This window comes from Anabrus simplex, chromosome 3 (assembly GCF_040414725.1).
Source record: "Anabrus simplex isolate iqAnaSimp1 chromosome 3, ASM4041472v1, whole genome shotgun sequence".
NCBI classification, from domain to species: domain Eukaryota; kingdom Metazoa; phylum Arthropoda; class Insecta; order Orthoptera; family Tettigoniidae; genus Anabrus; species Anabrus simplex.
The window spans coordinates 448,974,711-448,991,316 of NC_090267.1; the positions used below are offsets into that span (position 1 = coordinate 448,974,711).

General features: G+C 43.4%; 1 protein-coding gene across 1 annotated transcript in view; it reads left to right on the forward strand.

Moving 5' to 3' along the window:
- The window catches only part of LOC136866497 (dipeptidase 1-like), an 852,481-nt gene that overhangs the window by 752,021 nt on the left and 83,854 nt on the right, over positions 1-16,606 (forward strand). Inside the window, exon 6 of the mRNA XM_067143524.2 lies at positions 697-873. Within this exon, the coding sequence (XP_066999625.2) occupies positions 697-873 (177 nt within the window). The remainder of the gene's footprint in view (positions 1-696; positions 874-16,606) is intronic.

A 16,606-nucleotide genomic window follows, 5' to 3' on the forward strand; every position in this document is an offset into this window, starting at 1 on the left:
CCCCATCTGTTGGTCCCTAGCTACGCTACTGAACAGACTGGGGAAACATATTCAGCAGCAGAAAAACACAGTGCTATTGCTGTTCGGATTGTTTGAGGATGAGAGCTCCACTGTGACCCTGCAAGTTTGCGAATAACATTGTTTCGTGTGAAGATTTTCATCTTATTAATCTTACAATGGGTTTTGAATGTAAGAGCTCCATCAAGGGTCACTCCGAGGTATTGTGAAGTGTGACAGTGCTGCATTTGGATATCTGACCATTCTAGACGTAACTCAAGATAAGTTTCCCTGTTCCTTAAATGGAAGGCACATACTTGTGTCTTGGAAGGAGGATTGGGTCGTTTGGTTCTGATTGTACTATATTGACAGATTTATAAGGACATTATTATTCGATATACTGTCAAGTGTGAATTAAAATTATGCCATACAGTACCTTTTCTTCAAGATTATGAATATAATTCCGTGTGTGTTAGTATCAGCAAATCATGGCAGCTTGCCATACAATGGTATGTTCCCGATATCATTAATAAATATTAATGGACCTAGGAAAGAAAACTGAGGCACACTAGTTGTACTAGCCTAGGGTGTGTTTCCTACTCCCATGCACTAAAAAAGAGAAAAAGCAAGTTGTATTCGATTCTTTGTTTGCAGATCTTTGCCTTTTACTGAATATGGCATGTTAACTGTGTGTTCCAGCTGGTGATCCGTGAGATGAACAGGCTTGGTATGATAGTGGACCTATCACACGTCTCGGTGCCTACAATGCTGGACGCTCTACGCATCAGTCGAGCTCCCGTCATCTTCTCCCACTCGTCCGCCCACGCACTCTGCAACAGCTCGAGGAATGTGCCTGACCATGTGCTCAAATTACTAGTACGTATTCTTTCTTTACTATTTTACTGTTACTAGTAAAATGCGGGTAGTAGTTATATGGCGCACATTAAAATGATCATTTCCTGTGGATTTTCACGGTCATTAATTTATACTATCGAGTTAAATGCATAGCAGTGGCGTATGCTGGAGAACAGTGAATAACTGCAGATTATGATTGATTGATTGATTGATTGATTGATTGATTGATTGATTGATTGATTGATTGATTGATTGATTGATTGATTGATTGATTGATTGATTGATTGATTGATTGATTGATTGATTGATTGATTGATTGATTGATTGATTGATTGATTGATTGATTGATTGATTGATTGATTGATTGATTGATTGATTGATTGATTGATTGATTGATTGATTGATTGATTGATTGATTGATTGATTGATTGATTGATTGATTGATTGATTGATTGATTGATTGATTGATTGATTGATTGATTGATTGATTGATTGATTGATTGATTGATTGATTGATTGATTGATTGATTGATTGATTGATTGATTGATTGATTGATTGATTGATTGATTGATTGATTGATTGATTGATTGATTGATTGATTGATTGATTGATTGATTGATTGATTGATTGATTGATTGATTGATTGATTGATTGACCTGTCTAAGTCATTTGATAGGGTGGATTATAGGAGACTACTGGCAAAAATTACTGCAATTGGACTAGACGAAAGAGTGACTGAATAGGTGGCTATATATCTAAAAAATAGATCTCAGAGAATTAGCGAAAGCGAAGCTTTATCTGACCCTGTAATAATTAAGAGGGGCATTCCTCAAGGCAGTATCATTGGACCTTTATATTTTCTTATATATATACAAACTAGCAATTACCCGCGGCTTCGCTCGCGTGGATTTCGTAATTTGATCAAAGTAATCGTTCCTGACCCGGCCGGGAATCGAACCCGAAGCCGGTGGGTGACAGGCGGACACGTTGCCCCCTACACCGCGGAGCCGGACTCATAAAAGTAATTCAACTCCTTTCTTTACCCCCCTTCCTACCCGTTAAGTTTATTCCCCCTCCCCAAAAAATGCGTGTTTATTTTTAAAGAAGATTCCAAATACCAATTTTCACGTCTTTAACATTTTTAGTTTTTGAGAGATAAGTATCCTCACACAAAGAATTTAACTAATTTTTCAATTCATTCATCCCCCTTAAGTGGACTTTCCAGAGACAAAAGATCACGTGTTTCTTTACTTTGAAAGAAGATTCCAAATACAAGTGTCCATGCATCTAACATCTTCAGTTTTTGAAATATAAGTATCCTCATAAAAAGAATTCAACTCGTTTTACACCCCAGCCCCTTAAGTTGATTCCCCCCTCCAAAAATGAGTGTTTCTTTATTTTTTAATGTGATTCCCAATACAAATTTTCACGTGGGTGACCTTAAATTTTTCAGATATAAGTTTCTCCATAAAAAGATTTAAATTTTTCACTTCCTGTCACCCTCCCCCCTTCACCCTCCCCCCTTAAGTGAATTTTCCAGAAACCAAAAAACTTGTTTATTTATAAAGGAGCTCCCAAATGCCAATTATCGCGACTGTAACATCTTCAGTTTTGAGATATATGTATCCTCATAAAAGGGAATTAAACTCCTTTTTCACCGCCCCCGCCTCCACGTTGATTCCCCCCCCCCCAAAATGCGTGTTTCTTTATATTTAAAGAAGTTCCAAATACTAATTTCCTCGCCTGTAATATATTTAGTTTTTGAGATATAAGTATCCTCATACAAAGTATTCAACTAATTTTTCAATTAATTCACCCCCCTTAAGTGGATTTTCCAAAGATCAAAGATTATGTGTTTCTTTACTTTGAAGGAAAATTCCAAATACATAACTTTATGGCTGCAACATCTTCAATTTTTGATATATAAGTCTCCTCATAAAAGTAATTCAACTCCTTTTACACACACACACACACACACACACACACACACACACACACACACACACACACACCACTTCCTACCCGTTAACTAGATTCCTCCCTCCCAGAAGTGCGTGTTTCTTTATTTTTAAAGGAGATTACAAATAACAATCTCCACATCTGTAACCTTCAGTTTTGAGATATATGTTTCTCCAAAAAAATAATTCAATTTTTTACTTCCTTTCATACTCCCCACTCCAGTGAATTTTCCAAAAACAAATAGTACTCTTTTCTTTAAAAGAGCTTCCAAATACCAATTATCACGACTGCAACATCTTCAGTTTTTTTAGATATATGCATCCTTGTAAAAGTAATTCATCTCCGTTTTCATCCCCCCACCTACCAAGTTGATTTCCCCAACAAATGTGTGTTTCTTTATTTTAAAAGGATATTCCAAATACCAGTTTTTAAGTTTGTAACATCTTTAGATTTTTTGGTATATAGGTACATTCTCGTACACATAACTCAACTAATTTTTCAATTCTTTCAACCGCCCCCCCCCCTCCCCCGTTAAGGGTTTTTCCCAAAAACCAAAGAATACGTGTTTCCTTATTTTTAAAGGAGATTCCAAATACCAATTTTCAGGTCTGAAAAATGTTGAGTTCTTGACCTATACTGCAGATACGCTCATTTCAAAAATTCACCCTCTTTTTCAGTTCCACTTATGTGGATTTTCCGGAAAAAAAAATTATGTTTCTTTACTTTTACAAGAAATTCCAAATACCAGTATTAAATCTGTAATATGTTACGTGTCTGAGATAATTTGCTGATTTAGTCTTATTTTTAAAATTCACCCCGTTTGCCACTGCTGTTCATCCCCTGTTCATCGGATTATCCAAAAACACAAAAATACGTGTCTCTTCATTTTCAAAGGAGATTCCAAATTTTAATGTTCATGTCTGTAAAATCTTCATTTTAGAAATATGTCTCCTCATAAAAGGTTTTCAACCACTTTTCCCCCTTTTTCATCCCCCTTAATGGGATTTTTCGAAAACAAAAAAATACGCGTATCTGTATTTTTAAAGGAGATTCCAAATACCAATGTCTACGTCTGTAAACTTTTAAGTTTTTGAGATATAGATATCCTCATTTTAAAAATTGCCCCCCCCCCCCGTTTTTACCCCCTTATCGACAAAATATCCAAATATCCTCCCTTAGCGAGCACCCACATGTTAATATGAATGTATCCCCAAAATTTCATTTCTTTATGTCCAGTAGTTTTGGCTCGGCGATGATGAATCAGTCAGTCAGTCAGTCAGTCAGGACAAGTTATTTTTTATATATAGATATGAGTAAAGAAGTGGAATCAGAGATAAGGCTTTCTGCCGATGATGTTATTCTGTATAGAGTAATAACTAAGTTCCAAGATTGTGAGCAACTGCAAAATGACCTCTATAATGTTATGAGATAGACAGTAGGCAATGAAATGGAAATGGCGTATGGCTTTTAGTGCCGGGAGTGTCCGAGGACAAGTTCGGCTCGCCAGGTGCAGGTCTTTTGATTTGACTCCCGTAGGCGACATGCGCGTCGTGATGAGGATGAAATAATGAAGATAACACATACACCCAGCCCCCGTGCCAGCGAAATTAACCAATGATGGTTAAAAATCTCGAACCTCCCGGGAATCGAACCCGGGACCGCTGTGGCCAAAGGCCAGTACGCTAACCATTTAGCCATGGAGCCGGACAGTAGGCAATGGTATGATGATAAACGAGGTTAAAAGTCAGGTTGTGAGTTTCACAGATAGGAAAAGTCCTCTCAGTTTTAATTACTGCGTTGATGGGGAGAAAGTTTCTTATGGGGATCACTGCAAGTACCTAGGTGTTAATATAAGGAAAGATCTTCATTGTGGTAATCACATAAATGGGATTGTAAACAAAGGGTACACATCTCTGCACATGGTTATGAGGGTGTTTAGGGGTTGTAGTAAGGATGTAAAGGAGGGGGCATATAAGTCTCTGGTAAGACCCCAAATAGAGTATGGTTCTAGTGTATGGATCCTCACCAGGATTACTTGATTCAAAAACTGTAAAAAAATCTAAAGAAAAGCAGCTCGATTTGTTCTGGGTGATTTCCGACAAAAGAGCAGCATTACAAAAATGTTGCAATGTTTGGGCTGGGAAGACTTGGGAGAAAGGAGACGATCTGCTCGACTAAGTGGTATGTTCCGAGCTGTCAGTGTCAGTCCCAGCATTTTCCTGGTGTTGAAAATGGGGAAACCACGGAAAACCATCTTCAGGGCTGCCGACACTGGGGTTCGAACCCACTATCTCCCGAATACTGGATACTGGCCGCACCTAAGCGACTGCAGCTATAGAGCTCGGCTGTACCTTAATTAAGGCCACGGCCGCCTCCTTCCCAGTCCTAGACCCTTCCTATCCCATCGTCGCCATAAGACCTATCTGTCTCGGTGCGACGTAAAGCAACTTGTAAAAGAAAAGAAAAGTTACCTATTAAGGAAAACTTATCATCATCATCATCATCATCATCATCTCTAGGTTCGGCTTTTCCCTCGGACTCAGCGAGGGATCCCACCTCTACCGCCTCAAGGGCAGTGTCCTGGAACTTCAGACTCTTGGTCGGGGGATACAACTGGGGAGAATGACCAGTACCTTGCCCAGGCGGCCTCACCTGCTATGCTGAACAGGGGCCTTTTGGGGGGGATGGGATGATTGGAAGGGATAGATAAGGAAGAGGGAAGGAAGCGGCCGTGGCCTTAAGTTAGGAACCATCCCGGCATTTGCCTGGAGGAGTAGTGGGAAACTACGGAAAGCCATTTCGAGGATGGCTGAGGAGGGAATCGAACCCTCCTCTACTCAGCTGACCTCAAGAGGCTGAGTGGACCCCGTTCTAATCCTCGTACCACTTTTCAAATTTTCGTGGCAGAGCCTGGAATCGAACCCGGATCTCCGGGGGTGGCAGCTAATCACGCTAACCACTACACCACAGAGGCGGACAGGAAAACTTATAACAACGGAATTCTGTTCTTAGTGTTGTCCTATAAGTTTTTCTCTGGCGCTTTTGCCACGCCATGGCGAGATCGCAGTGGCGAACTGTGTCGCACATGTGAGTTTCGTCCTGTTTTACGGCCATTTGTATAAAATATGTCGCTATTTCGCTATTCAAGGAATAGTGAATACAACACCCAGTATTCTCTTCATAATAACCACGTTAGAGAGCGAAAAATAAACGGAGACTACTATTTCAAGTCGAATACAATAAGAAGTTAAGCACAACAGAGTTCGTCAATTTACTCAACAGTTGTTCCTTTAAATTAATTTCTGCACGGAACCCTCCTTTCATTTTACAGTATAGACAGAACAAACTAATTTAATATCATCCCAAAGCGACTGTCTTATTTCATTCATTGTTCCCCGTCCTTGTAATGGAATTGATTTCAATCTGGAGAGTTTGACTTTCTATTTAAAGCGTACAGTCAACAAAGGTTTTAAATTACTTTCTTATTGATATATCATCTGAGATTTGCGCTCACGGAGTGATGGGTAAATAACATGCTCTGTCACTTCCAGAAAAATAGCTTTTCCATTAACTCCACCCTGCTATTCTTTTAATTATGCATCTTTATCGTGTGCATACGAGACAAAGCTGTCTTCATTGTTGAACATGCTAATCTATCTTCCTTTGAGGAATAGCTTCGCCACTACCGAAACAACTTTCACGCTTTATTCTACAAAGAGTCAACGTAAAACGTGTATTGATGAGACAGTTAAATTTCCTAATTATAGAAGTTACATGCCTTTTCTGGCGAGATGTAGTGTTTACTGTGCACCATGTCTTCTGGCATGGGCTATATCAAATTTGTGACTTTCATTGACCTGTCTCAGTCTCATCCTTGGCTTTGACAATATGAAAGTGACTGAGGTATGAGTCCATTCCCGATGCAGCCAGACCCTGTTATGAATGGTGTGAAATATCGCTCATAGGGTCGGTTGGTGCATGCATTTCAGTGGGCTTGGCATACTGATATGTAATAGCAACTGCTGGCTCGGTGAGGAAAACAACGGGAAACTACCTTACGCCTCTTCAGTGACGCCTAGGCTATTTATGACAGCTGTTTGCCGAGCTGCAGACGATCAAACCAGCCTTCGAGCTGAACACCCAACATGCATGCATACATACATACATACATAGACGTAACTGTGTGGCTGAAAAGCATACTTCCAGTTAACTGTGTGTTAATAATAATAATAATAATAATAATAATAATAATAATAATAAATTAACAGCAACTTCCAGTAAATCTACCGACACGAGGCTGTCATATTTAAAACCTTCAAATACACCGCACTGATCCAGGACCGAACCAGATAACTTCAACTCACAATACTAGCGCTCTACCATCTGGGCTACCTAACCAGCCTTCTAATAAGGTTATTTGCTTTACATCCCACTAACTACTTTTACGGTTTTCGGAGACGCCGAGGTGCCGCAATTTAGTCCCGCGGGAGTTCTTTTATGTGCCAGTAAATCTACTGACACGAGGCTGACATACTTGAGCACTTTCAAATACCACCGGACTGAGCCAGGATCGAACCTGCCAAATTGGGGTCAAAAGGCCAGCGCCTCAACCGTCTGAGCCACTCAGTGCGGCTCCAGCCTTTTAACGGACTAAATGATCAAGATACGAAATGCGTATTTATTTATTTATTTATTTATTTATTTATTTATTTATTTATTTATTTATTTATTTATTTATTTATTTATTTATTTATTTATTTATTTATTTATTTATTTATTTATTTATTTATTTATTTATTTATTTATTTATTTATTTATTTATTTATTTATTTATTTATTTATTTATTATGGTTCATGGTGTGGATTACTGTAGTAACGTCCTAGTTCGTGAACCATGGGCAACGGCTGACTGGTCTAGTAAGTGGTCCTGAGAGTCGGGATACCAGTTGCTATGGAATGGGAGTGGGTATCTCGGACATCCTGAGTCGTGGCCCACCTTGTGCTCAGGTGGCTAGGACTATACAATCCACCGGTGGTCCCTAAGCCCTTAGAGGAGAGATCCTCACTTGGACTATGTGAAAGTAGGGTGGCATCCTGCTTCATGAATTTACGAGCCCAGAACATTTTTAGCAAGCCTCGGACCTATGGGAGAAACGGAGTTCCACTACCATTTGACAGGCGAGGGACTCCTTGAAAACAGCTTGGCGAACGAAATGCAATTCGATGGGGATCTATCAATATTAATGGTGCTTATGGAAGAAAGAAAGTACAACTGGCTGAGTCAGCTAAGAGGCTGCATCTGGATGTGCTAGGAGTAAGTGATTTTCGGGTAAGGGGAGATAACGAAGAAGAGATAGGAGATTATGAAGTGTACTCGACGGGTGTTAGAAAGGGAAGGGCAGAGTATGGGGTAGGGCTGTTAATCAGGAATACCATTGCACGGAACATAGTTTGTGTTAGGCACGTAAATGAGCGAATGATGTGGGTAGATTTGTCAGTTAGAGGAATTAGGACGAGAATCGTCTGTGTATTCACCACGTGAGGGTGCAGATGAGTATGAAGTTGACAAGTTTTATGAAGCGTTGAGTGACATCGTGGTCAGCGTCAACAGGAAGGATAGATTAGTGCTAATGGGCGATTTCAGTGCGAGAGTTGTAAATAGAACTGAAGAATACGAAAGGGTGATTGGTAAATGTGGGGAAGATATGGAAGCTAATGGGAATGGGAAGCGTTTGCTGGACTTCAGTGCTAGTATGGGTTTAGCAGTTACGAAAACATTCTTCAAGCATAAGGCTATTCACTGCTATATATGGGAGGCTATGGGTACCAGATCCATAATAGACTATATCTTAACGACCTCGAATTCAGGAAATCTGTTAGGAATGTACGAGTTTTCCGGGGATTTTTCGATGATACAGACCACTATCTGATCTGTAGTGAACTAAGTATCTCTAGGCCTAGGGCAGAGAAAGTGAAATCTGTCTGCAAACGAATAAGGGTAGAAAATCTCCAGGACGAGGAAATTAGACAGAAGTTCATGGATATGATTAGTGAGAAGTATCGAACAGTAGACAGTAAGCGAAAGAGAATGGGTGGCAAATAGGGATACGGTAATAGAAACAGCACGGGAATGCCTAGGAACAACTGTGTGAAAAGGTGGGAAAAGGCGAACATCTTGGTGGAATGATGAAGTGAGAGCGGCTATAAACGTTAAAAAAAGGCTTATCAGAAATTGCTCCAAACAAGGGCCGAAGCAGACGGGGATTTGTACGTAGATGAAAGAAACAGAGCGAAACAAATAGTTGTTGAATCCAAAAAGAAGTCGTGGGAAGATTTTGGTAATAACCTGGAAAGGCTAGGTCAAGCAGCAGGAGAACCTTTCTGGAGAGTAATAAAGAATCTTAGGAAGGGAGGGAAAAAGGAAATGAACAGTGTTTTGAGTAATTCAGGTAAACTCATGATAGATCCCAGAGAATCACTGGATAGGTGGAGGGAATATTTTGAACATCTTTTCAACGTAAAAGGAAATCTTCCTGGTGGTGTTGCGAACAGCCAAGCTCATGGGGAGGAGGAAAATTATGTTGCCGAAATTATGCTTGAGGAAGTGGAAAGGATGGTAAATAAACTTCATTGTCATAAAACAGCAGGAGTAGGTGAAATTAGACCTGAAATGGTGAAGTATAGTGGGAAGGCAGGAATGAAATGGCTTCAAACGGTAGTGAGATTAGGATGGAGTGTTGGTAAGGTGCCTTCAGATTGCGCAAAAGCAATAATTGCACCTATCTATAAGCAAGGGAACAGGAAGGACTGCAACAACTATCGAGGTATGTCATTGATTAGTGTACCAGGCAATGTATTCACTGGCATCTTGGAAGGAAGGGTGCGATCAGTCCTTGAGAGGAAGGTGGATGAAAACCAGTGTGGTTTTAGACCACAGAGGGGCTGTAAGGATCAGATTTTAATGTGCGCCAGGTAACTTAAAAATGCTACGAGAGTAATGGGCAGTTGTGTTTCTGTTTCGTAGATCTAGAGAAAGCATATGACAGGGTACCGAGGGAAAAGATGTTCGCCATACTGGGTGACTATGGAATTAAAGGTAGATTATTGAAATCAATCAAAGGCATTTATGTTGACAATTGGGTTTCAGTGAGAATTGATGGTAGAATGAGTCCCTGGTTCAGAGTACTTACAGTGGTTAGACAAGGCTGTAATCTTTCACCTTTGTTGTTTAGTTTACATGGATCATTTGCTAAAAGGTACAAAATGGTAGGGAGGGATTCAGTTAGGTGGAAATGTAGTAAGCACTCTGGCCTATGCTGACGACTTGGTCTTAATGGAAGATTGTGCCGAAAGCCTGCAGTCTAATATCTTGGAACTTGAAAATAGGTGCAATGAGTATGGTATGAATATTAGCCTCTCGAGGACTAAATTGATGTCAGTAGGTAAGACATTCAACAGAACTGAATGTCAGATTGGTGATACAAAGCTGGAACAAGTCGATAATTTCAAGTACACTGACTGACAGAGCAAATGCAACACCAAGAAGGAGTGGTTCGAAAGGGATGAAAGTTGGGGAAAAAACAGAGACGGCACGGACGAATAATTGATGTTTATTTCAAACCGATATGCAGGTTACACAATGCGCACGGCATCGACTCAGTAGGATGTAGGACCACCGCGAGCGGCGATGCACGCAGAAACACGTCGAGGTACAGAGTCAATAAGAGTGCGGATGGTGTCCTGAGGGATGGTTCTCCATTCTCTGTCAACCATTTGCCACAGTTGGTCGTCCGTACGAGGCTGGGGCAGAGTTTGCAAACGGCGTCCAATGAGATCCCACACGTGTTCGATTGGTGAAAGATCCGGAGAGTACGCTGGCCACGGAAGCATCTGTACACCTCGTAGAGCCTGTTGGGAGATGCGAGCAGTGTGTGGGCGGGCATTATCCTGCTGAAACAGAGCATTGGGCAGCCCCTGAAGGTACGGGAGTGCCACCGGCCGCAGCACATGCTGCACGTAGCGGTGGGCATTTAACGTGCCTTGAATACGCACTAGAGGTGACGTGGAATCATACGCAATAGCGCCCCAAACCATGATGCCGCGTTGTCTAGCGGTAGGGCGCTCCACAGTTACTGCCGGATTTGACCTTTCTCCACGCCGACGCCACACTCGTCTGCGGTGACTATCACTGACAGAACAGAAGCGTGACTCATCGGAGAACACGACGTTCCGCCATTCCCTCATCGAAGTCGCTCTAGCCCGGCACCATGCCAGGCGTGCACGTCTATGCTGTGGAGTCAATGGTAGTCTTCTGAGCGGACGCCGGGAGTGCAGGCCTCCTTCAACCAATCGACGGGAAATTGTTCAGGTCGATATTGGAACAGCCAGGGTGTCTTGCACATGCTGAAGAATGGCGGTTGACGTGGCGTGCGGGGCTGCCACCGCTTGGCGGCGGATGCGCCGATCCTCGCGTGCTGACGTCACTCGGGCTGCGCCTGGACCCCTCGCACGTGCCACATGTCCCTGCGCCAACCATCTTCGCCACAGGCGCTGCACCGTGGACACATCCCTATGGGTATCGGCTGCGATTTGACGAAGCGACCAACCTGCCCTTCTCAGCCCGATCACCATACCCCTCGTAAAGTCGTCTGTCTGCTGGAAATGCCTCCGTTGACCGCGGCCTGGCATTCTTAGCTATACACGTGTCCTGTGGCACACGACAACACGTTCTACAATGACTGTCGGCTGAGAAATCACGGTACGAAGTGGGCCATTCGCCAACGCCGTGTCCCATTTATCGTTCGCTACGTGAGCAGCACAGAGGCGCATTTCACATCATGAGAATACCTCAGTGACGTCAGTCTACCCTGCAATTGGCATAAAGTTCTGACCACTCCTTCTTGGTGTTGCATTTGCTCTGTCAGTCAGTGTATTTAGGTTGAGTGTTCTCCCAGGATGGTAATATAGTAAGTGAGATTGAATCAAGGTGTAGTAAATCTAATGCAGTGAGCTCGCAGTTGCGATCAACAGTATTCTGTAAGAAGGAAGTCAGCTCCCAGACGAAACTATCTTTACATCGGTCTGTTTTCAGACCAACTTTGCTTTACGGGACATGAAAACTGGGTGGAAGCAGGATAGCTTATTCATAAGTTAGAAGTAACAGACATGTAAGTAGCGAGAATGATTGCTGGTACAAACAGGTGGGAACAATGGCAGGAGGGTACTCGGAATGAGGAGATAAAGGCTAACTTAGGAATGAACTCGATGGATGAAACTGTAGGCTACGCATAAACCGGCTTCGGTGGTGGTGTCATGTGAGGCGAATGGAGGAAGGTATGTTACCTAGGAGAATAATGGACTTTGTTGCGGAGGATAAGAGAAGTAGAGGTAGACCTAGACGACGATGGTTAGAGTCGGTTTCTAACGAATTAAAGATAAGAGATAAACTAAATGAGGCCACAGCACTAGTTGCAAATAGAGGATTGTGGCGACGTTTAGTAAATTCACAGAGGCTTGAAGACTGAACGCTGAAAGGCATAACAGTCTATAATGATAATGTATGTACGTACTTATTTGTTTATTTATTTATTTATTTATTTATTTATTTATTTATTTATTTATTTATTTATTTATTTATTTATTTATTTATTTATTTATTTATTTATTTACACTGACTGACAGAGCAAATGCAACACCAAGAACGAGTGGTTCGAAAGGGATGAAAGTTGGGGAAAAAACAGAGACGGCACGGACGAATAATTGATGTTTATTTCAAACCGATACGCAGGTTACACAATGCGCACGGCATCGACTCAGTAGGATGTAGGACCACCGCGAGCGGCGATGCACGCAGAAACACGTCGAGGTACAGAGTCAATAAGAGTGCGGATGGTGTCCTGAGGGATGGTTCTCCATTCTCTGTCAACCATTTGCCACAGTTGGTCGTCCGTACGAGGCTGGGGCAGAATTTGCAAACGGCGTCCAATGAGATTCCACACGTGTTCGATTGGTGAGAGATCCGGAGAGTACGCTGGCCACGGAAGCATCTGTACACCTCGTAGAGCCTATTGGGAGATGCGAGCAGTGTGTGGGCGGGCATTATCCTGCTGAAACAGAGCATTGGGCAGCCCCTGAAGGTACGGGAGTGCCACCGGCCGCAGCACATGCTGCACGTAGCGGTGGGCATTTAACGTGCCTTGAATACGCACTAGAGGTGACGTGGAATCATACGCAATAGCGCCCCAAACCATGATGCCGCGTTGTCTAGCGGTAGGGCGCTCCACAGTTACTGCCGGATTTGACCTTTCTCCACGCCGACGCCACACTCGTCTGCGGTGACTATCACTGACAGAACAGAAGCGTGACTCATCGGAGAACACGACGTTCCGCCATTCCCTCATCGAAGTCGCTCTAGCCCGGCACCATGCCAGGCGTGCACGTCTATGCTGTGGAGTCAATGGTAGTCTTCTGAGCGGACGCCGGGAGTGCAGGCCTCCTTCAACCAATCGACGGGAAATTGTTCAGGTCGATATTGGAACAGCCAGGGTGTCTTGCACATGCTGAAGAATGGCGGTTGACGTGGCGTGCGGGGCTGCCACCGCTTGGCGGCGGATGCGCCGATCCTCGCGTGCTGACGTCACTCGGGCTGCGCCTGGACCCCTCGCACGTGCCACATGCCCCTGCGCCAACCATCTTCGCCACAGGCGCTGCACCGTGGACACATCCCTATGGGTATCGGCTGCGATTTGACGAAGCGACCAACCTGCCCTTCTCAGCCCGATCACCATACCCCTCGTAAAGTCGTCTGTCTGCTGGAAATGCCTCCGTTGACGGCGGCCTGGCATTCTTAGCTATACACGTGTCCTGTGGCACACGACAACACGTTCTACAATGACTGTCGGCTGAGAAATCACGGTACGAAGTGGGCCATTCGCCAACGCCGTGTCCCATTTATCGTTCGCTACGTGCGCAGCACAGCGGCGCATTTCACATCATGAGCATACCTCAGTGACGTCAGTCTACCCTGCAATTGGCATAAAGTTCTGACCACTCCTTCTTGGTGTTGCATTTGCTGTGTCAGTCAGTGTATTTATTTATTTATTACTCCAATGGTATAGACATCATGTCTACCTCATACCTGGTGGCCCCACCTCGAATCGAAACCGGGACACTTTGGACCAAAACTGAGCCTGCTAACCATTTAGCCATCGAGCCGGACAATTATCCTACAAAAATGTTCATAGCCCCGTATGAAGGGGTAGAGTGCCTGCCTCTTGCCCACAGGGCCGGGATTTGGTTATGGGCCAGGTCAGAGATTTTTACCTGAACCTGAGGAGTGGTTCGAGGTCAACTCAGTTTAAAATTGAGGAGCTATCTCACGATGAGTTTACGATGAGTTAGCGGACCCGGTGTAGATAGACAAGAATAAAGCCGAGAGAATTCGTCGCGCTGACCACGCATCACATAATCTGCAGGCTTTCGGGATGAGCAGCGGTCGCTTGGTAGGTCAAAGGCCTTTCGCGGCCGATATTTCCAGGGGATTTTTATATTAAAATGTGCATATGCACTTTCTTCGTAATTGCAGCGGTTTTCCAGAAAATTGCACTCTTGTGAGTTTCAGTAGCATTTCGAGGTAGCAGCCCAGGCCGCTCGTCCAGCGCGGAATCTGAAAATTGTCAGTAAAATGCATGTAAGAATCTCCAAAATCTTCAGAAAATGAATGGGGTTATTAAATTAAAAACAGAACTTAGTAACGATCAATAATACTGGGTACATTACGTATTTTCGAGCTTTGGGAAGTGTTTTAGAAAACACTCGCACTTCTTCCACGGCAGATTCAGCTCGCTTGCATTCGGCTAAGGAGTCGAGGAGGGAAGGGAAGTTTAGTCCACCTACTTGTGAGAAGAGGGAGGTAAAGAGAATAGAAAGGTAATCTGCCACCACGAACTCCGAACTTCCCCACATGACTCTCAGCAGTCTGCTTGAGCGATTGTTGTACAGTACGTATCGCTTCTACCAGCTACTCTTACACAAGCTTCACATACTGCTCGCATGGAACACTGAAGCACTGCCGTCATCTCCCGGGAAACAAAACGCGAGATGATGATGATTATTATTATTGTTATTAGTAGTAGTAGTAGTATCCTCTTCCCTGGCCTTTTCAGAATTTATTAGAGTCGGCACTTGATGTGATTTGGACTCATTTTACGACCGGATGTCCTTCCTGATTCCAACCCTATGTAGAGGAAAGTTCTTCTTTTGTGTGGGGTGTTTTTTTTTTTTTTTTTTTTTTTTTTTGCTTTACGTCGCACCGACACAGACATATTATATCACATTATGTCTTATGGCGACGATGATATAGGAAAGGCCTGGGAATTGGAAGGAAGCGGCCGTGGCCTTAATTAAGGTACAGCCCCGGCATTTGCCTGGTGTGAAAATGGGGAACCACGGAAAACCATCTTCAGGGCTGCCGACAGTGGGGCTCGAACCCACTATCTCCCTATTACTGGATACTGGCCACACTCAAGCGACTGCAGCTATCGAACTCGGTAGAGGAAAGTAATCACTATCGAGTGCCACTGGTGGTAGTTGATAGTGTGGTGTGTTGTGTGTAGATGAAGAGAAATGTAATAAAACGAACACAAACATCCAGTCCCCGAGTCAGACTAATTAAACCATACGCAGTTAAAATCCTCGGCGTGGTCGGGAGTCAAAGTCGTGGCCCTCTGAACCGAAGGCCTATACACCAACCACTCATTCAAGGAGCCGGACACGCCAGATACTCATCATAATCATCATCACCATTCATCATCATCATTTCACCTTTTCCATCTGACACCTGATGTGGGCAAATATGATTCCTCTCTACCTCGCCCTGTCTTTTCACCATGCCTCATCCAACACTGTGTTCCAGTCCAGGTTCCGCTGTCCTTTGCTCTTCTTCACAGAGTCCACCCATCGTAATGTTGGTCTTCTCGTCCTCTGTTACCTGTCATATGCCTTTCCAGCGCTCGTTTTCCTTCTTTCATCCGCTCGACATGTCCAAACCACCTCAACCCGTTCTGTTTCAGCTTGTCATTTAGTTTTTGCAAATTTAGCTCTTTACGTATGTCGTCATTTCTCACTCTATTCTTCCTTGTCTTCCGCACCATACTCCTCATGAATATCATTGCAAATGTCTGTATTCTACTCTCTTCTCTCCGGGTCGTTCTGTAGATTTCTGCTGCATTATAGGTAAGAAATATCCCTACCGAGCGAGTTGGCCGTGCGGTTAGGGGTGCGCAGCTGTGCATCCGGGAGATAGTGAGTTCGAATTCCACTGTCGGCAGCCCTGAAGAAGGTTTTCCGTGGTTTCCCCATCTTCACACCAGGCAAATGCTGGGGTTGTACGTTAATTAAGGCCATGGTCACTTCCTTCCAACTCCTAGGCCTTTCCCATCCCATCGTCGCCGTAAGACTTATCTGTGTCGGTGCGACGTAAAGCCACTAGCAAGAAAAAAAAGGAAATATCCCTTGTTCATTACTTCTTTAGCCTTCACTGGTACATCTTTACTCCATATTAATCTCTGTACCTGGTGGTGAAAGACACTCCCTAGTTGTACCCTTCTACTAATTTCCATACCCAGTCTTCCAATTTCTGTCAGTTTAACTTCCCAAGTGTTTTAAGTGTTCCACTATTTCCAGTTCATTGTCTCCAATTGTGAAAGCACATTTTCCTCCTTTACTTCCTCTATTCTTCGCCATTATCTTGCTCTTTTCCATATTGATCCTCAATCTCCACTGTTCATTCCTTTT